At 49.3% G+C, this 22,129-nt stretch overlaps 1 protein-coding gene across 1 annotated transcript; it reads left to right on the top strand.

Moving 5' to 3' along the window:
- The first annotated feature begins 4,016 nt into the window (after positions 1 to 4,016).
- S100A10 (S100 calcium binding protein A10) lies at positions 4,017 to 21,740 on the top strand. The gene is made up of 3 exons (XM_033136051.1): positions 4,017 to 4,141; positions 20,164 to 20,326; positions 21,124 to 21,740. The coding sequence occupies exons 2-3, from the start codon at positions 20,195 to 20,197 to the stop codon at positions 21,289 to 21,291; spliced, it is 300 nt and encodes a 99-aa protein (XP_032991942.1). The 5' UTR covers positions 4,017 to 4,141; positions 20,164 to 20,194; the 3' UTR covers positions 21,292 to 21,740.
- Positions 21,741 to 22,129: the final 389 nt, after the last annotated feature.

Below are 22,129 nucleotides of genomic sequence, written 5' to 3'. Positions count from 1 at the left end.
CAAGACGGCTCTCCCACTTTATTCTGTTTTTTCAGACAGAAATGGGATTAACAGGTGAGGCGCAGCCTCACCGCAGCAGCAAAACAGCAAAGGAAACATTGAACCTCTGTGTGGCAGCAGCCGCACTACGCCCTTCAGGAGAACAATGAGGCTCACATTTGGGAGGGGGGAAACACCACCGATCGCATTCTTCCCAAAGCAATTTTGCACCATAAATCAACACGCAAGAATGCAAAGCGGCAGATATCAGTTTGAAAGGCACTCCTCAACATTTCGTGGAGGGAAAGGGTACCGAAAGCTACCAGCAACCTGGCTGTGCTTCTATTTTGATAGATTTTCTGTTTTGCAATTTAAAGTACTCATTTTTACATCCTTAAAATATCAACGAATTCCCTTCTTCTTGTGCATGCACATGAAAGCTCAGACCGAGAACAAACTTAGTTGGTCTCCAAGGTGCTACTGGAAGGAATTTTATTTTATTTTATTTTGTTTCGACTGCGGCTGACCAACACGGCTACCTACCTGTAACTGTCTCTTTCCATGGTTCATTTTACATATCATAAATCCCTGCATATTTTACAGAAACTACACCATTCAGTATTCCATTGTTACATCCATCAAAACTTGTTTACACTGTTGAATTTATCTCAATGCTGCCAACGTTTCCAGCTGTACACAGTTATTTCCCATATATTCAATAAACGTTTTCCAACCTTCTCTAAATGTATGTTCATCTTGTTCTCTCATTCTATATGTTAAGTCTGCGAGCTCCACATATTCTGTCAACTTGAGTTGCCGTTCTTCTTTGGAATTTAGGGGGGAGCCTACATTCAAGACAGACACAGGCAAACTCCGGCCCTCCAGATGTTTGGGACTACAATTCCCATCATCCCTAGCTAATAGGACCAGTGGTCGGGGATGGTGGGCATCGTAGTCCCAAAAATCTGAAGGGCCGGAGTTTGCCCATGCATGATTTAAAACATCTCAAGTCATTGCATCCCAACCCATAATACTCAGCAAGGTCATGATTCTACACACACCTAGGCCCGCAGTTCCAGTCCGTTGAGGAAGACCCTCCCCACCACTGCAAAAACAAAAAGAAGAAGAAACCAACCACGTTTGAGTGGAGGCGTTTGCAAGAAGCAACACAGGGAGGGCAGCCAAAAACAACATGCAAGTCTTGTGCCGATCGTCTGCCAGTGGAATTTTAAGAGCACAGGGGAGGGGAAAGGTGGGGGGCGGGCTGGGGTTATCTATCTTGATGGAAAAAGAAACATCAGTGCAACAGGGTGGGCCGACAGCTCAGTGGGTGGGGTCCTTGCTGTGCACCCAGATGACCCCCAATTCAATCCTGGGTGGAGCCACCCTTTCCCTTTTTGCGTGCTGAAATACACTCAGAGTCAAGTGTGAATTTCATGCTCTTCATTCAGCTCATAACAAAATAGAAAATTCTTTCCAGTAGCACCTTAGAGACCAACTGAGTTTGTTCTTGGTATGAGCTTTCGTGTGCATGCACACTTCTTCAGATACACTGAAACAGATACACCTGTAACATTCAGCTCACAGTAGCAATGAATGAATCTTTTCCCAAAACGTCGTGTCGTGGGGCCGTGGAGACCTGAGGCTGCGTTTCTCGTGAGTAGGAAATGGCGACCCGTGCCGCCGTCTCGATCTAGCCAACCTTCTTGCTTCCCGGTGGCGGAGAGACCTCCTTTCAGCACTTCCGGCCGGGATGAGGAGCCAAAAGGAGACGGGATTCAGCCCTCCGGGGAGAATACGGTTTCTGGCGAGAAAAGGGGAGTTTGCAGGGTGCCGCAACCCCCTATAAACCCCAAAAGGATTGTTTTGGGGACTGGGTACCCAGCAGATGACCCCCAATTCAATCCTGGGTGGAGCCACCCTTTCCCTTTTCGCATACTGAAATACACTCGGAGTCAAGTGTGAATTTCATGCTCTTCATTCAGCTCATACGGTAGTAGCAATGAATGAATCTTTCCCCAAAACATCTGCTATATATACAGTGGTACCTCTGGTTAAGTACTTAATTCGCTTAAGTACTTAATCCGTTCTTAACCAGAAACTGTTCTTAACCTGAAGCACCGCTTTAGCTAATGGGACCTCCCGCTGCTGCTGCGCCACCAGAGCATGATTTCAGTTCTTATCCTTAAGCAAAGTTCTTCACCTGAAGCGTTATTTCTTGGTTAGCGGAGTCTGTAACCTAAAGCATCTGTAACCTGAAGTGCATGTAACCAGAGGTACCACTGAACATCATTTACACAATGGGCCCCATGTGATTGGCTAATTCCGGGCTACTCCTGTAGGCCAATCAGGTTGCAGATTCACTTCCTCCAGGAGCCTGATTGGCTGTTCTTGCAGGCCATTTCTAAGTGGCGTCCATAAAAAGCAACCCAGGCGGCAAAAGGAAACAATAAAAATTTATCGTAAAACCAAACCCTACCTTAAAATCCCTGCTGGAACAACAACAACAAAAAAGGCTTAGTCATGCTCTGAAGTTCAGCAAGGAGGGTGGCTCTCCTAATCTCAGGTGGGTGGGAGTTCCAAAGGCTTTGGCACCTATTATACTGCGTCAGTAGCAGGAACTCCCCCAGAGATCTCAGTGGAATACGAGGGATCAGGCAGTTTTGGGTTATTGTTGTGTTTTTCTTATATTTTGATTACTTACCTGCACTTCACCATAAGGTCCCAGTGTGGGCTGGAACTATTTAAAAATGCCACATTAAAATCACTTTACACAGCACTCTACAGTCAAGAGAACGAGATGAGTCCTTGAATGTAGAACTTGGTTGTCAAAATTTAAGGTAAAGAAGGGCAACTCCACCATTTGAAGGGCAGCCAGAGGACAGAAGATTACCAGCAGATCCCTGGCGTTGGATCAGGCCAAACGCCCACATCGCCCTATTAATTATCACAATGGCCCAATGCCCCAATGAATCTAAGAGCCAGTATACCTGAAAGAGCATCTCCACCCTCATTGTGGTGAGGGGGGGTGTCCCAACAAAGTCTTGCTCAGAGGAGACCCGTTGCAATTAAAATGGACCAAAATCAGCCACATTGTTTCATCGTTCTGCCCAGACACTGAGGTCCAGCACCGAGGGCCTTCTGGCGGTTCCCTCCCTACGAGAAGCGAAGTTACGGTGAACCAGGCAGAGGGCCTTCTTGGTAGTGGTGCCCGCCCTGTGGAACGCCCTCTCACCAGATGTCAAAGAAATAAACAAGTATCTGACGTTTAGAAGGCAGCCCTGTTTAGGGAAGTTTTTAATGACTGATGTTTTAATGTATTTTTAATCTTTTGTTGGAAGCCACCCAGAGTGGCTGGGGAAACCCAGCCAGATGGGCGGGATATAAGTAATATATATTTTTAAATTATTATTATTATTATTATTATTATTATTATTATTATTATAGATAGACTGTCCCTAGATCTGGAGGTGTCATCAGAATATCAGAAAAGCCCTGTGGTTAGCCAATGGCCCACCTAGTCCAGCATCCTTCCTCTCTCTCCCTCTCCCTCTCTCTGCACCTGCTGAATGTCTGCCTTGCGTTTGTTCTGGACAGGCAGAAAAGCCCTTTTGGAAAAGGGACAAAAAGCAAGAAATGTCTAATGCAGTGGTGGCCAACTCTCAAGAGACTGTGATCTACTCACAGAGTTAAAAACTGGCGATGATCTACCCCCTTTTGGGGGGTTCAGGTCAAAGTTGTAGGGCTTTTTTAGGGGGAGGAAAGCCCCGTTTCTTTGGGGTGCAGGGCAAAAATGTTGAGCTTTTTTAAGGGGAGCTAAAGTTGTTGAGCTTCTTTGGGGGGAGCCAGTGATCTACCACAGGCGTCCAGTAATCTACCGGTAGATCACGATCTACCTGTTGGATGTGCCTGGTCGAATGGATCATGTCAAACGGCGCGCTGGGCTCCTTCTGGTAACCCCACGTGGCTCCTCTCTCCAAGAGGCCGGTCCTCTCTCGCTCTCCCCCGGCGGGGCTGGAGCTGCCGGCCTCCGTCTCCGCCCCTCTTGCCCAGCCCAGCCCAGCCTGGCGAGGGTTGCGGAGGCGTTGGCCGGGAGGCCTCACTCTGCCTCTTGCCAGCCGTCGCTCCAGGCTCCTCTCGCTCGCTCTGCAGCTCCTCCGCGGTGAGTCTCTTTGGGGCGTTACAGCCGCGCGTAACGGGGACTTTTTGGAGAGGCGCAGAAAAAGACGCGCGCGTCGCTTGCGCGCTCGCTTGCTAAAAGAGGATAGAGAAATGGGGGGGATGGGGGACTGGAAGAAACATTCAGAAAAGTGGGGTTCTTCTCCCCATTGAAATGGAGCACCCTCCTCCCTACCCAAAAATATCTGCCCCCTAGGGAGGAGGGGGAAAACTGGACTGAGGTTGCTGCGCAATATTGGAAACGAAATAAGTTTGTTTTTTTGCAAGGGAACCTTTCTTTTTTCTGCAGCGGAAAAGCCTGCAGTTCTGGGAAAGGGTGTGGTCCGCCCTGAGGAATGAGAGCGGGGTGGTCTCCTCTTGAGAAAGTGTGTTGGTTGAATTGGGGCAGGGGGCCTTTTCTCCTGAATCAATCAGTCTCCGCTCAGAATTCATTTTGAGTGGCCTCGTGTGTGTCTGTGTTAATCTGGCTTGCAGAGTATAGAGGCAGGTCCATTGCCGTGAATGGGCATAGCCTAGGGGAGGGGAGGTGCCGTTGATTCCAATAGGTCTACTCTTGAACCGGACCCAGTGGATTGAAACCCTGCGTCCTTTTTCTTGCGTATGGGCTTGCAGTAAAAACAAAAAAACCCTCTGGGTCTGAAAAACATCGCTAAAATTGGGAAGGGCGTATTTATTTTTATGGGGGGGGGTTTAAAATCTGGTGTCCTGAGCAAAAAGGCTGGTTCATTTCCCCCTCCCCAGGGAGGTTGGGTTCTCCAGGAAGACTTTATTTAGGGGGAGGGGGTTGTGGAGAGGGTTAACCCCAAATTTAGTGCTTTGAAGGGGTGGAGGAGCCCACCACCAACACCCCAAAACTAAAACTAGAGGGCATGGGGGTTCCAAAGGCAGAATTTGGGGGACATGGGGCTGGGTAGGTCCTGCCATCATTGGATAGGGTGTGCTCCCAACTAGGAACGTGTCTGGAGTTCCCCACCCAGCCATGTGGCTGACTAATCCCAGTTGTGGGGAGCGGGAAAGTTCAGATCCATGAAATGGGTGCGTTTCTGAAATATGTAGGAATAGAAGAATCTGCTTTAGACCGAGTCGGGTGATTGGTCCATCCATTTCAGTGTTGTCTGCACTGACTGGCAGCGAGTCTCTGGGGTTTCAGATGGGGCGGTGGGCTTGAACCTGCCACCTTCTGGATGCAAAGCACCTGCTTTCCGACCAAGTAAGGATACTTCCACCACCGCTTTTGGGGGTGTCCTGGACCCTTAGCCGAGGGCAGCGTGGCTATTCTGCACTGAGAGAAAGAAATGAAAGAGAAATATATCCAAAATGCATGCCCTGCTCATACCGTGTTTCTCCTAAAATAAGACACCGTCTTATATTTTTTTTCGCTCAACAAAACACAGTATGGCTTATTTTCAGGGGATGTCTTATTTTAACCGTGTCGCATTGGTACGCTGCATATCCACGCCTCTCCAGGCTGTTTTAATGGGAGGTACCACGTCACTATGGCTTATTTTCGGGGTATGGCTTATTTTTGGGGAACGGCTTATATTTCGCAAATGCATAGAAATCCTGCTATGGCTTATTTTATGGCCATGTCTTATTTTAGGAGAAACAGGGTAGTAGGCTCGTTGACCTTAATAGACATGGCTGGTTCGGGGTCATTAATTCCAATGGGTCTACTCTTGAGTAGGGCCTAGCTACTTCTTTAAAAAAAGCTCTGGGACTAGATCACGCCAGTGTCAGTCTAGCGTAGCCTGTTCCTTCGGGGACTGGAATCCCTTGCATTTGCCAAGGGAGCGTGCATAAGAAGGATCCAAAGGTGTGATGGATCTGTATGAAGTTACCTGGCACTGCATTCCACACCCAGAGAGGCCCCAGCCCCTACAGTTTAGGTCAAGGTCCATCTTGCTCAGAGTTAGTCTTGGTTCCTAGGCCAGAGACTGCCAAAGCTATTGCCTTCAGGTGTTGTCAGCCTGACCCCACCTGGCTGCATACACATGCGGCATTTTTAAACACACACACACACACACACACCTCCAAAAGGGGGGGGAGGAATCCTGGAAACTGCACTTGACTCCCTCACTGAGCTACAGTTCCCAGCACCCTTGGCAAACTATGGTTCCCGGGATTCTCTGGGGTGCTGGGGAGAGAGAACGTGTTTTAGATGTACGCTGTGTGGCTCCAAAGTGGAAAGGGGCATTGCTGCCGTCTTGGAAAGAGTGGCTTCGCGAAGTTTGGGTAGCCGGCTCTAACGACAAAAATAATATCTAAGGCGAAGCACTGCAAGCGAATTCAGAAGTAAATTCAGGGAGAACTGGTTGCTCTCTTCAAGAAAATAATCACCTCCCATGAAAGCAAATCCAAGTAGGTTTCGCAGGTTCAGAAGAGATGTTTTGATTTTGCGATCAGTTGTGTTTTCTTGCGGAAGGCTGTGATCTGCAGGCGTTTTTTTCCTGGAGCAGTTTCTTGGGTTTTTGTTAATGATCGATAAATGATTGAATAAATTAAAAGTCAGGGGATGCATGGTATGTAAGTGACCATGGGCTTTGGTGTCTGATCGGAATTCGCATTGGGTGTCAGTCTGGAGTGTGGGTAGGCAAACTAAGGCCCCTCGGTGGCCAGATCCGGCCCAATCGCCTTCTAAATCCGGCCCGCGGACAGTCCGGGAATCAGCGTGTTTTTGCAGGAGTAGAATGTGTCCTTTTATTTAAAATGCATCTCTGGGTTATCTGTGGGGCCTGCCTGGTGTTTTTTTTTTTTTTACACGAGTAGAATGTGTGCTTTTATTTAAAATGCATCTCTGGGTTACTTGTGGGGCATAGGAATTCGTTCGTTTCCCCCCCTCCCCAAATATAGTCCGGCCCCCCACAAGGTCTGAGGGACAGTGGACCGACCCCCCTGCTGAAAAAGTTTGCTGACCCCTGATCTGGAGGGTCATGCTTTGTATGCATCCATTCGGAAAATTGGCCAGCAGTCCTTGATGTAGCTACAAGTTTATGGGGAGAAAGGCCGTGTTTGCTTCCCCCTGTTTCACGCTACAGCTCTCCCCCCCCCCAGGGTGTGGCATGCAGCCTGATTACCCAAGGAGCAGCCTTATTTATAGCAGGGAGGGTCTGTTACAGGACAGGACAAGGATAGAGGATTTTCTTGCTTTCTTCCTAGCTAGGGTGGGCTGGGGATTGGATTTGGGGGGCCACCACTCAGATACAGCCCTTTCCACGGAGCCCTGAATTTCAGTTCTCTGATCTTCCCACCCCTTAAAGTAACAACGAACAGTTTTTGTGTTTGGGTAAAAGGTTTGCTGTTTCGTGTGATAATGCATAGGAAACACAGGAGAGGATAATTGCGGCAACAGACTAAAATGTAAATAAAATAAAATAATAATCAATAATTAAAAAAAATGCAAAACAGGCAAGTTGAAATAAGTTCGGTTGCCTATGGGTTTGGGAACGAATGTCCAAGTCGTGAAAGAAAAGAGCGAGATGTTTTCTTCCCCTAAAGAAAGAATATTTGTGTTATTTCATGGCCATGATTTCGCGGCCTTGCGACAATGGTGGTCTTGGAAAAGGATGTTTCTGCTGTATGGGATGCCACACAGAGCCTGGCGTCGGGATTCGGCCAAAGAGGAGCTATCTCATGCAGCATCCTGTTCTCGCAGCAGCCCAAAGCCCCGAGGAGCCTAGGAATCTAGATAGACTGCCCCTGGAACTGGAGGTTCTATAGAAACATCTGGAGAGCCTGGTAGGGACCACGAGGGCCATCTAGTCCAGCCCTCTGCAGTGCAGGGATCTTTTGCCCAGCATGGGTCTAAGCGTCACCGTAGAGACAGAACAGTCACCCTATTTAAAATGTGCCTGAAGGTTCAAGGCCTGTCGAGATCTCAAACGAAGCCAGCAAACAGTTCGAAAGACTCAGTGTGCCGTTTGTGTGTTGCTGAAAGGCTCTGCCATCTCAGCGTTTTAAAGCCGCTCTTGCAGTTTCTGGGGGGCAAATTGTGGGGACTCTGGCGTTGGGGTTCAGGGTGCGCTAACTGCAACCAGACGCCCCAGTCGGAGAAGACAGACCGCTCCCCTTGTGCGTTTCTGTGACCTACTTAAGGCAGCGTCGGAGACCACATGTTGGCAGGGGGAGAATCCTCCCTGGCCGTGTCACAAGAGTTGGATCCTGGTGAAGAGAATTTCTCTTCCCAAAACTGGAGGGAGGGAGGAAAAGAGAGAGAGGTGGGTGGGGTGCCAAAGTTTCTCAAAAGGATATTTGTTTTCTCAGGGTGGCAAAGCTGTTCGCAGGGTCGTAATAAGATAAGCAGGGAGCCTGTCTGGATCAGACCAAAGGCCAGCTCCTCCTCCTCCTCCTCCTCCTCCTTCCTCGATTCCTCTTGGGAAGCCGCCTCCAAGCTGGTCGTGATACAGCCACGCCTGTCACCCCCATCTGAGCCTCCGAGGTAGACTGCCCCTGTCCCTGGAGGTTCATTTCCTCGCAGTCACAGCTCACGCTGACAAACTGTACATTTAAAGCATTTTCTGCCGCTTTTAATGGTCCTCCACACACAGGCCAAGAATCCCGGGAACCGTAGTTTCACACACACACACACGCTTTGCAGTGCCCTTCACAAACTACAGTTCCCTGGGTTATTTGGGGGGGGCATGTGACTGTAGTTTGGGAGCTGTGGTTTGCTATGGGTGCTGAGACTTGCTATTCCCCTCTCAGAGCTATAGTTCCCTGTGAAAAGGGATTGGCTGTTAAATTGCTCTGGTTTTAATTCAGGACCATGAGGACTAGAAACCTGCTTTAGTTTTTTTTTCATTCAGAAGGTCCCAGGTTCAATCCCCAGTGGCTTCTCCAGGTAGCATGGGGAAAGTGCATGGGCCGGAAACCCTGCAGAGCCGCTGCCAGTCAGTGTAGACAATATTGAGCTAAGTGGACCAATGGAACCGATCCAGGGCAAGATACCTGCCTACCATGCTGCAACAGTTAGATGAAGCATCCTCCTTGGTCCCACCCACTTGGCCCTCGGACGGCTGGCAGACTACGGATCTGGCCCTCGAGCTGGAAAGGATTCCCCAGCCCTCCTCTCCTTGCATTCCGCCGATGACGCCAGCACTCTGCTCTCTTTAAATCCACCCTGAATAAATTAACTGGTTGCCCCGTTGGAAAAGGAGAATCGACCTAGTTCAGAATGCCTGCCGGCTGTGAGCATGACATGTGGGGGAGAAGAACGCTTCCTCTTTATTTATTCCATTTATTTTTCTGCGTTTGCACCCAAGGAGCTCAAAGTAGGGCTCCGTGCTTCTCCCTCTCCTCAATCGATCCCCACAACAACCCTGTGAGGTAGGGCTGTAGGCTCAGAGGGATAGTGGTTGGCCCCCAGGGTCACGCCCAGGGGGCTTCATGTGGCCAAGTGGGGTTTCGAACCCGGGCCAGTCATGAACAAATAAACCACAGCTCCCAGAATTCCCTGGGGGAAGGCGTGTGATTCCAACGTGATTCGGGTGCGCTTTAGATCCGAATCTGAAGCCTGACGCGGTTCTTGCAGCAACTTCTGTGATTTCCCAGCAGCTGGGACTGCAGAGCATACTGCCTCCGACAGGGGAGGTAGACAGAGCCATTTCTGCTAGCAGCCATTGACAGCCTCCACGGTCTTGTCTCGCCCCCTTTTAGCAGGTTTGGCACCTGTCCCAGATCTGAATTGTGTATGAGTTGTTGTTTTTAAACCGTCTCTATGTTTATAATTGCCTCATCATTTTAAAAAACAAAAACAATTGCATGCAGTTGTTTTTTAACCGTTTTCATCTATGCGACGGCTTCCTTGTAAAAATGCTTTGAGCTGCCTCCTGGGGAAGAGATACATAAATGGAATTTAGAGTACAAATTTCAGCCCACAGTTGCAAGCTGTCAGAGGGGGACAGGGGGGGTGTCCCAACAAAGTCCTGCTCAGAGGAGACCCGCTGCAATTAAAATGGACCACAATCAGCCACATTGTTTCATCGTTCTGTCCGGACACTGAAGTCCAGCTCCGAGGGCCTTCTGGCGGTTCTCTCCCTGCGAGAAGTGAGGTTATAGGGAACCAGGCAGAGGGCCTTCTCGGTGGTGGCGCCCTCCCATCAGATGTCAAGGAAATAAACAAATATCTGAATTTTAGAAGACCTCTGAAGGCAGCTCTGTTTAGGGAAGTTTTTAATGTTTGATGTATTTATTGTGTTTTTAATATTCTATTGGGAGGCTCCCAGAGTGGCTGGGGAAACCCTGCCAGATGGGCAGGGTATAAATAATCTTTATTATTATCATTATTATTTCAGTGGGTTCACTCTGAGTAGGGCTAACATTGAATACATTATTATTAAAAAAAAATCCTAAACATATGAGAAGCGTCCCTTTCTTTAAAAACAAAACAAAAAGATCTCGAGAAGAAGGAAGGAGAGGGAATCTGCATTTATACGACAATGCTTTTTGCAAGCCAATCTTAATTGCAAAAGACACTTCACCCTGGCTTTTGGCACTTGAGATTTATATTCTGGGGTAGCTCAGTCAATGAGACTCTTCATCTCAGGGCCGTGGGTTCAAGCCCCAATCTAGTCCAGCCTCCTGCAGTGCAGCCACCTCTTGCCCAACACGAGACTCGACCCCACAACCCCGAGATTAAGACTATAGTAGTGGTTGCAGCAGTGGCAGTAGTTATTAACAACCCTGATCTAAGCATAAAACTTTGGGGTGCTTTTCGCGTAGATGCTCCTTGCATTTTAATGTGTTTTTATTCTTTTGTTGGAAGCCACCCAGAGTGGCTGGGGAAACCCAGCCAGATGGGCGGAGTAGAAATTTATTATTATTATTATTATTATTATTATTATTATTATTATTATTATTATTATTATTATTAGTTTGCTGCTCTTTGCTCCCCTTGGGAGGAAGGGGGGGCAGGTCAATCAGTCCGGCATCCAGAGCACTGAAAAGTCAGTAGCAAAGATAGATAGATAGATAGATAGATAGATAGATAGATAGATAGATAGATAGATGATAGATAGATAGATAGATAGATGATAGAAACATAGATAGATAGATAGATAGATAGATAGATAGATAGATAGATAGATAGATTATAGATAGATGATAGATTATAGGAGAGAGAGAGAGAGGAGAGAAGACAGATAGATAGATAGATAGATAGATAGATAGATAGATGATAGAAACATAGATAGATAGATACATAGATAGATAGATAGTAAAAGGCACATGATAGAAGTTTATAAAATGGTTCACGGCCTGCGGAAAGTGGGCAGGTCAGTGTTTTTCTCCCTCAATAACACTGGACATCCAAGGAAGCCAAGTGTTGGGAGATTAGGGACAGACGGAAGCAAGGACTTCTTCACACAGCATGTAGTTGAACAGTGGAACTCCCTGCCACAGGAGGCAGGGATGTCCACCAACTTGGATGGCTTAGAAAGAGGATTACACAGCCATTCCTGGAGGAGGGGGGGGGCTATCGGTGGCCACTAGTCCTGGTGGCTCTGCTCTGGACGCAGCGGTGCTTCTGAGCATCGGTTGTTGGAAACCAGAGGAGGGAGAAGCGTTCTTGTGCTTTGGAGTTTTCCAAAAAGAGACCTTTTGGTTGGCCAGAAAAGGATGCTGGGCTCGTTGGTGGGCCATTGGCCTGATTCCGGAGGTCTTCCTATGTTCTTATATCTGCACCAATGCCTTTCCATTTAAAGCTGCTATTGCTTGTCGAAACAGCTTTCCAGTGTGCTAGAAAACTAAATTCTATTGCTTGTCGAAACAGTTGCTTTGATATTGGTGGATCAAGTGTGCTGGAAAACTCTGGTGAGCCCAGTGGTTTGTGCACGTTTTGTGCGTGTGCAATGTGCACGTGTGTGCAAATATGTGCGTGTGCAAATACACAGAGAGAGAGAGAGAGAGAGAAAGCTCGCCACGAAGAAGAGCATCTGGGTCTGGCTGTCGAGATCTGAGCAGAATTCTGGGTGGAGCCTGTAAGAAAGGGATTGCTCTTTGAACAAAGGACAGCCCTCAAAATAAACAGGGTTTGGCACTGTGTGGGCGCATGAGCGCATGCCTTCGAAAGCTTCGGACCCCGTTGCCACACTTACTCAGCATGAATGGAATTCCATCTATGAGTTACTTGGGGAGAAAATGAGGCTACTCACACACCCCTCCCTAACCAAAGAGATTAACCCTGGACTCAGGGCACCATCATTCTCTTCGTCCTGTATCAAGAGGTAAGGCAGTATCGTGCAATGGCTAGAGCAGAGCCGGGGGGGGGGGGAGCCTCAGGCCCCAGAACCAGATGTAGTCCCCTGGGGCCTCTCTGACCACATCCACACCATATAATTTAAGAACACGTCTACTCCTTTAACAGTCATGGCTTCCCCCAAAGTGGTTTCCCCCACCACAGAGCTAACATTCCCAGGATCCTTTGCAGGAAGCCTTTGAATGGATGCTGTGGGAGTGGCCTCTGTCTTTTGCTAAGCCACGCCCCCATCCAGGCCACGCCTCCTCCCTGGTCCTGGTCCACACTCTTAGGGCAGGGCGGTTATCTGGTTTTCAACATCCGGATACTGTCCATCGCCAGCTAAACATTGCAATATACTGATATACCACCATGTCTGAAATAAGGATGGAGCTGTCTAGACGAGTCTGGCTTCACGGTTTTCCTTACATTGTGACTTTTGCATAGCATCACACATTTGTTAGGGCTGGGCTCAATACATTGTCAAAAATCGGTTTGAAGACCGCATCGTGGTAATGGTTTCATAATATTCAGCATGGAGAGATATCGCGAATCACGACATGTGCCTGTGCTATGTAAAAAAAACCGCGATGGAGGAAAAACCATGAAGCCAGACATTGTTTCTCTTCTTATTCCTGCCCCCCCCCGCTGCTCTGTACTATAAAATAACAGTTGCAGCAATAAAAGGTAAGGTTTTTTTTATTTAAAAAAGTGTTAGTTTTAGACCACCAAGTTAGGGTTGCGATACATCCAGACAAAATCGAAAATTCTTTCTAGTAGCACCTTAGAGACCAACTGAGTTTGTTCCTGGTATGAGCTTTCGTGTGCATGCACACTTCTTCAGATACACTGATACGTCCAGAATTTCCTAGGTGTAGCTGAGATTTGCCTGCTGGAAACTATGTCTGGGCGGAAATCACTGAAATTTCCAGGAAAATCTGGACTTACGGCAACCCATGTCGAAAGAGTAGATTTTGGCGAATTTCATTAAAAATAGCTCAAAAACATAAGCTCAACAACTTTGGAAAGCTCAGCTCTTTTTGTAACATGGCAGCCTTACCTAATTAGTAGTTCCAGTTGCCAGGGCATGACCCCATTCTCCTCTACAAAGTTACATCCTTATTTCAGCCATTGTGATATATTGGTATATCTTTCTTTCTATATTTTCTTTCTTTCTTCTGTCCTGAATTTTGCAACATTCAGCTTCGTTGTACGTCCGGGGGTTCTGGTGTTAAAATATATGTATTTGTGGGTGTGTTTAAAGAGAGGGGAGGGAAAGAGGGGCGGTTTGTGTTCTTCCCCGTATATGTTCTCTGCATTGCAGAGTCACTTCCGAGAAGCCGTTAAAAGGGTTTGCAGGACTCGGCCCCCGGCTGGCGCCTGCTTATAAATCTTTTACACTCTCTCTGCGCGGAGGCCGAGGCTCCTGGCTGCAGACGGACCTCCAAGCGCCACACCCGGGGCAGCTGGAGCCTGGAAAACCTCTCAGCACCGACCTCAAGGGACTATCTCAGAGCTGCAGAACATCAGGACTGAGATGTTGGCGTTCGTGAGATTGATTCTGGGCCAAGAAAAGGCCAGCGAAGGACAGCCAAGTTTGTGGTCAACCGAGCTCTATGTTGTGAGCACTGACCGGCAGCAGCTCTCCGGGGTTTCTGGTAGGGATTCTTTCCCAGCCCTGCCTGGAGATGCCTGGGACCTTCTGCATGCAAAGCAGCTGCTCGCCAGGCTACAGTCCGTCTCCCAAAAAGGTTGTGCAACCTGCAAATTTGAGCAGGGCATCCTAATTTCTCTTCCTCTATTTGGCGTCCTCTTGTTCTCGGGGAGTTCGTGTTCTCTGTCTCTTTTGCCCACTGCTGGAGATGCTTCCTGCCGGAGTCGCCTCCCACGAGGCCGTCTGTTGGCAAATGCCAACCAAGTCCAGGCCTCGCCCGCCCGCCTGGGACTCTGATAGGAGGGCTCTCCCGCTCCGGAGACAGCAGCAGAGCTGGGGAGTTTGCCAGGATCTCTGAAGCCCTGTTTAGTCATTGCGTTAACAGCCAAGGGATAGGGATTCGCCCCCTCCCCTCCGCCTCCCTCCTGCCCCCCTCCTAAGACAACTTCTCCTCTGCTGCCTCCAGCCAACACCCACCCAAGGGGAACACCCAGAAGGGAGCGGGCAGTGACAGGAAACGCCTGTGATTAAGCAAAATCGCTTCCCTTTTGAAAGTGTTCTGCAGCCGTAGCTTGGTGTGTGCAGCCTTCTGTGTTCCTCTTCAACCAGCCCCATGAGGACCAGAACCTTACATTCTTTTTTTAGAGAGAGGGAAGGCAGTAGTTGAGGGGCAGAGCCTTTGCCTTGCATGCCAGAGGCCTCAGGTTTGATCCCCAGCATCTGGACGAAGGGTTGGGAATCGTCCCCTGTTTCAGATCCCTTTCATTTTGGAACCACGAGGACTGGAATCTTACTTTCTTTTTAGGGTGGGGAGAGCCATAGCTAAGCCTTAAAGCTCATGCTTTGCATGCAGAGGGTCCCAAATTCAACCCCTGGCATCTCCAGATGGGGCTGGGAATCTCCCCTGCCTGAAACATTGGAGAGGCGCTGCCCGTCAGAGTCGACTTTACTTAGCAGGATGAATCTCAGCACTCTAAGTAGAAAGGCAGTCTCTGTGCTCTCCACTGTTCGTTCATCCAGTCTCTTGATGCTGTTAATAATAATAATAATAATAATAATAATAATAATAATAATAAATTTATTTATAATCCGCCCATCTGGCTAGGTTTCCCCAGCCACTCTGGGCAGCTTACAGCACATAAAAAAATTATAAAACCCTAGACATTAAAAGCTTCCCTAAACAGGGCTGCCTTCAGATGTCTTCTAAAAGTCAGGTAGTTGTTTATTTCTTTGACATCTGGTGGGAGGGCGTTCCATAGGGCAGGCGCCACCACCGAGAAGGCCCTCTCCCTAGTTCCCTGTAGCTTCACTTCTCGCAGGGAGGGAACCGCCAGAAGGCCCTCGGAGCTGGACTTCACTGAATGATGGGGGTGGAGACACTCCTTCAGGTATACTGCAATGCATCCCTAATCATAATTAATATAATAATTATTAATGTATAATCTGAGAAGGGGGCATGGCCGCGAAGAAGCTTCCCGTGTTGCTGTTTAAGTTGGCCTTTCATTCACAACCCATGAGGACTAGCAGCTTAGTTTGCTTTCCCAGCACAGCGGAAAAGCATCGGCTTGGCGATCACTGGCATCTCCACGTAAGAACATCAGAAGAGAGCTGCTGGATCAGGCCAAGGGCCCGTCCAGTCCAGCATCCTGTTCTCCCAGTGGCCGACCATATCCCCGTGGGAAACCCGCAAGCAGGATTCGAACACAAGAGCGCCCTCCCCTCTCCTGCGGTTTCCATCGGCGACTGGAATTGCAACTGTAGGGGAACCGATGCCCCGTTGGCCGTGTGGGATTCCTCCCAGAAAGCCCCAGGTGTCAGGCAAGAAGCCGCAGGTTATGAGCAGGCAAATGGGCCGGCAGCCAAGAGGAGACGGCTTAGGCCTTAAGACAGCCTGGGGGCCGCACCCTTCGGGGATTTGGGCTCCGTGACAGCTCCCCCCGACGTGCCTCTCTCACCCCACCCTGCTCTTTGCACCAAGATTTATCTCCGGCAAAGGACTTGGCTCCGTTCCTGTCTTGTGATTACTGTATTAAACCGCTGGGGCCTTACCTGAGGAAGGGAGGGGAAACTGAGGCAGAGTTGTTGGATATCGGGGAGAGAGACTCAACAATTGTGCCATGAGTCTTTCTACGCCATGACACCGGGCCTTCAAGCATTCTCTCCGCCTGAGCTCCCTCGCAGGGTTGTTGTGAGGGTAGAGGGGCTTGTGGACGCAGAGGTTGGGGGCTTGGGTGGCAGAGTGAGAAAGAGAAGGAAAGAGGTGTCATGAAATAAAAACCATTCGCAAAGTTCCGCCTCTTTGTCACGCCCCGGCGTGACCAAGATGCCATTCACGGCTGAAAATGCCAGCGAAGAAGAAGAAGAAGTCTGGATTTGATATCCCGCTTTATCACTACCCGAAGGAGTCTCCAAGCGGCTCACATTCTCCTTTCCCTTCTTCCCCCACAACAAACACTCTGTGGGGTGAGTGGGGCTGAGAGACTTCAAGAAGTGTGACTAGCCCAAGGTCACCCAGCAGCTGCATGTGGAGGAGCGGAGACGCGAACCCGGTTCACCAGATTACGAGTCCATCGCTCTTAACCACTACACCATGCTGGCTCTCTGCCTTGCATTTTAATGTTTTAATTGTTGAATTAATTCATTATCCTAATTGCACACCTGGTTACAGCAGCCAGGTTGGAACTGGTCCAGAATCGGCCGTACCTTTTCCACTTCACCTTAAAGGGACAGTGGAGTCAGGTATCACGGCTGGTAACAGACAACTTGGGGGAGTTAAATCGATGACATCAGCTACTTTGCCTCTGTTTGTTGGGTTTGTTTTGTGACAGCAGCCCTTCCCTTCCTCCCCCCCCCCCCCCGCTACCAAATCTCTGCCACCCACGATGGGTATGTGTTATATACCCACAGTTTTTCTCCTTAGCTTAGAAATCTGCAAATGATCTTTGCTGGCTCTCTGTCTTGCATTTTTTCCTTCAAGATTGTTTGGTGTTTCTGTGCATCCGCAATTTGCGCCGGGACTTGAGTTCATAGTCATCTCTTTACGGGTCTGGTCTCGTAGAATCATGTTGTTGTTCAGTCGTGTCCGACTCTTCGTGACCCCATGGACCAGAGCACGCCAGGCACGCCTATCCTTCACTGCCTCCCACAGTTTGGCCAAACTCATGCCAGTCGCTTCGAGAACACTGTCCAACCATCTCGTCCTCTGTCATCCCCTTCTCCTTGTGCCCTCCATCTTTCCCAACATCAGGGTCTTTTCCAGGGAGTCTTCTCTTCTCATGAGGTGGCCAAAGTACTGGAGCCTCAACTTCAGGATCTGCCCTTCCAGTGAGCACTCAGGGCTGATTTCTTTAAGGATGGATAGGTTTGATCTTCTTGCAGTCCATGGGACTCTCAAGAGTCTCCTCCAGCACCATAATTCATAGGCATCAATTCTTCGGCGATCAGTCTTCTTGATGGTCCAGCTCTCACTTCCGTACATTACTACTGGGAAAACCATAGCTTTAACTATACGGACCTTTGTTGGCATGGTGATGTCTTTGCTTTTTAAGATGCTGTCTTGGTTTGTCATTGCTTTTCTCCCAAGAAGCAGGCGTCTTCTAATTTCGTGACTGCTGTCACCATCTGCAGTGATCATGGAACCCAAGAAAGTGAAATCTCTCACTGCCTCCATTTCTTCCCCTTCTATTTGCCAGGAGGTGATGGGACCAGTGGCCATGATCTTAGTTTTTTTGATGTTGAGCTTCAGACCATATTTTGCGCTCTCCTCTTTCACCCTCATTAAAAGGTTCTTTAATTCCTCCTCACTTTCTGCCATCAAGTAGAATCATAGACTCATAGAATTGGAAGGGAACCCTGAAGATCCTCCAACCCAACCCCCGGCACAGCAGGAATCTTCAGCTGCCCCATAGGGAGACGGATCCTGCAACCTTGGCATTATCGGCGCCATGCTCTCACCAACTGAGCTATCTCTCTGACTCTTGACACATGCCATTTTTGCTTGCCTGTCAAATCTCAAAAGAAAATGCCCGCAAACTGGGGAGGGCGGCGTTTTGGCCGGCTGGCATGCTTGTGCAAAGGGCACAAGTTTCTTGGAAGTGCAAGTCTCCCAGCGGGAGCCTGAATCGCCGCTGCTTGTCTGGGGAGGGCTGTACCACCAGGGGAGGGCTGTGCCGTGTGCTTAAGGGAAGTCTTTGCTGGTGAAGGGTTAAGAGGCTGAGTCAGAAGGCTGATCCCGGGTCAGAGTGTGTTTCTTCCTCGTAGTGCCAGCCAAGAGGAGGAGGAGGAGGAGGAGGAAGAGGAGAGACTCTCTGGCTGGGAAGCCGGCCAACGCCTCCTGCCCCAGGCACAGCCCTCCCCAGATAGGAACCAGATGGTCTGTCCCCAATCCAGATGTTCTTGGCAGCCTGCAGGGTCCAGGGATCAAAGGAAAAAGGCTGCAGTGTTTAGTGGAAGGAATGTGAAGGGAGCGGGAAAGAGAGTGAGATAGAGAATGAACTCCACTGAGCCGCACAGAACCAGCCGGTCAGGATTGGAGTTGAGCCTCCTCTCTGTCCTTAGGGAGGAATTTCCCAAGAGGTCAGGACCTGCTCTCACCATCAAGGTTGCGCAGTGTTTGCGGGGTGCACTTTGCACATGCTCAGATGTCCTCCTGAGCACTGCGGCACACACATCCCAGAGGCTTAGCGTTTTTGTGGCATCCGCAGGGGATTTTTGCTAAGTGGAGGGCGGGGGAAAATAAGACACCGGGAAGTGGTGGGTGGGGGAAAACAGGCCAGTTTTGCACCCACAAAAAAAATAGTGCCTGTACATTTTGCCGCCTAACTCAGTTTCTGCACATGCTAGAAAGATATTCCTTTCTTAACGAACGCACAGAATATGGGGGCTGTTGTTCATCTGGGGGTATGATAGCAGAGGTAACAGAAACCAGTCACTTTCTCAAGGACAGCTGCACCGGTTGAATTTTGTCCAGTCTTCCAGTGTATTGGCCAGCAAAAGGAAGACAGACTCCGTGGCCCTGTTTCTCATGCCCATACTTGTTCTTTCGCTGTGCTTCTCTTTCTGACCATGAGGACTAGGAGCATATGCTATTTAAATTTTTTTAAAAACTTCAACAGAACCACCAAGGCCATTTTAAGAGCAGCGCAGCTGTGCTAGTACTCCACGGGAACCAGGAGTGCCAACTTGGCCCCGTGACCGTGAGTGCCCAGGGCCATGGGTGCCATCAAGTGTGCATGGCCCTGGCACCCAAATTTATGGCTGCCCAGCCCCTCCATGGGGAATTTTGTGAACCCCAGGGAGTTGGCTCCTATGAAGGGTACACAGGATGCAGCTTACTGAGAATCTTCACTCTCTTTTTTAAAAATCAAACTTTCTAGACCTAGATATTTGTGCCTCGGCTAAGTCTGCTCTGAAGCCCAAGAGGTGATGGAACAGTGGCTGAGGAATGAGCTCGGTCGTCCTGTGTTAGCTCCTCGTCCCACTGCCCGTGACCAATCAAAACTAGTACAAATTATGCAAAACAGTTAAAAATAATACACTGCGAAACATATTCCACCAAATGAAAGAAATCATGCCTGTTTTGCTCTATGCACACGATTCGCATAGCTCTGGCAGTTTGGCTCAGAGGTGGCAAACCCACAGGCTTGGGAGATTACTGTGGCCCTCCAAGCATCTCTGTTTGGCCCTCAGGAAACTCCTTATGCCGCACACTCTCCCGGCTCCACTCTGTGTGTGAGTTTTGCAAGACTGGAGCGTGTCTGTGAATTTTGATCATGCCTTTTCATTCCTTGGATGGAGGATACAGAAGGGTGTGTGTGTGTGCGCGCGCACGCGTGCTCCGCCCATTTTCCCCTCTGACCCCGCCCACCTGGCATGTGGCCCCTGAAACATTGCCCAGGAGTGAATGCGGCCCCCGGGTTCATGGCAATATGAGATCGCTTGGCCTTAGAATTTGCTTCCTTTCCTTTCCCCTGCGTTTTCTTTTTTTCAGCATCAATGCAGCAACAGAGAATTGGCCCGGCCTAGTAGTCTTCACTTTGCACGCTTCTTCCATCAACCATCAGGGGGATTTAAGACAGCAAAACTCAGCGTCTCTTTCTCTCTCTTGCCCGTTTCTCCGCAGGCTTCCTCGTGCCCCAGAAACCAGCGCCAAGATGCCATCCCAGTTAGAACACGCCATGGAGAACATCATGCTCACATTCCACAAATTTGCGGGTGACAAGAACTATCTGACGAAGGAAGATCTCCGGCAGCTGATGGAGAAGGAGGTCCCTGGGTATATGGAAGTGAGTGAGGCAGCTCTGAAAAGGGATTATTATTATTATTATTATTATTATTATTACTTTTCAGACTGCAGATGATGGCGTTGATGTCATTCTTTGCAGAGGAGGGTGTAAGAAGTCAGGGGAGCCCAACCATAGGTGGAGCCAGTGACAGGCAGAGGCAGAGCCAATAGCACATAGCTGTCAACTTTTCCCTTTTCTTGCGAGGAATCCTATTCGTAACAAGGGAATTTCCCTTTTAAAAAAGGGAAACGTCGACAGCTATGCAATAGCAGGGCCCCATTCATTCCGGATGTTGTTCCGATCATCCCTGACCAACGGTGGCTGATGACAGCAGACGTCCGCTATGGCTGGAGGGCACTGACTTTAAATTTTGCTATCTTGGACATGAAAAGGGAGCAGGTGGCGCTGTGGTCTAAACCACTGAGCCTCTTGGGCTTGCCGATCAGAAGGTCAGCGGTTCAAATCCCCACGGCGGAGTGAGCTCCCATTGTTCGGTCCCTGCTCCTGCCCACCTAGCAGTTCAAAAGTACGTCAAAGTGCAAGTAGATAAATAGGTACCGCTCCAGCAGGAAGGTAAACGGTGTTTCCGTGCGCCGCTCTGGTTCTCCAGAAGGAGCTTAGTCATGCTGGCCACATGACCCGGAAGCTGTACGTCGGCTCCCTCGGCCAGTAAAGCGAGATGAGTGCCGCAACCCCAGAGTCGTCCGCGACTGGACCTAACGCTCAGGGGTCCCTTTACCTTTAATGATAATGGCCTGTTGTTATTTTTCCCTGCCTGCCTGCTCTTTTTCTCTCAGAACCAGAAGGATCCGATGGCCATCGACCGGATCATGAAGAACCTAGAAGAGTGTCGGGATGGCAAAGTCAGCTTTGAGGGCTACCTCTCTCTCATTGCCGGCCTGACCAACGGATGCAACGAGTATTACGTGAAGAAGATGAAGCCAACGGGTGTGAAGAAGTATTGACGGGGTAGCCTGCGTGATCTCGCACCCGGAGCACTGGCGGCGCAGCTGGGCTCACGGTGCCGATAACCCCGGAAAAGCTTACCTGCCTAACCCTTCCAGAGCCGACTGTTCCTGCTTAAAAATAAAAGGTCATGTCGTGCCTCCGACCTAAATAATAACACGGCTGCGGCTGTGTACCTTTGAAGCACCGTTCATACACACGCAGACCATCTTTTCCCTCAGAGGATTCTGGGCGACGGAGTTTATTTGACGGGGGAATGTGATTCGGATGCGCTTTAAAGTTCACAGCCTTCCCATTTACGTGCGGAGTAATCCAGTCCCTAACAAACACCTCCCTGCCCATCCCTTCTGTGAAATCCCAAAGCTTTGTTGGCAGGGATGTGTCCGCCCCTTCCCTTTCCTCAGCCGTGCCCTCTCCTTGGCCGTGAAATAAAACATTTTTTCTAAAACCCAGAAGGCCTGTTTTTGTCTTTCAAGGAAAGAAAAATACCCAAAGAGCAGCGTGTTCTCTCAAGCTCATCCCATATCTGTAAGGGCGAGGGTGGAGCTGGAGGGATTTAGCTTTTGAAAGGAAGGAGAACGGGTTCCGTCAACCCGAGGTCAAAGCTGACGGATGTCAGGACTCGAATCCGGGGGCTCAGCCCAGGTGTTGGTTTGTCGCTCGTTCCTTTAGAATTCTTCCGATTGCAGGCTTCCTTGGAAAATATGCGCATTCCCCCACATTGATGAATGTCAGGCATCTGTTAAAAACAGTTACAGTGGGACCTCGTGTTACGGACAGGATCCGTTCCGGAGGCCCGTCCATAACACAGAACTGACGCAAGCCAAAGCGCCGCAT

Source organism: Lacerta agilis, chromosome 17 (genome assembly GCF_009819535.1).
Source record: "Lacerta agilis isolate rLacAgi1 chromosome 17, rLacAgi1.pri, whole genome shotgun sequence".
NCBI lineage: Eukaryota > Metazoa > Chordata > Lepidosauria > Squamata > Lacertidae > Lacerta > Lacerta agilis.
This window is presented reverse-complemented; position numbering and strand designations above follow the sequence as displayed.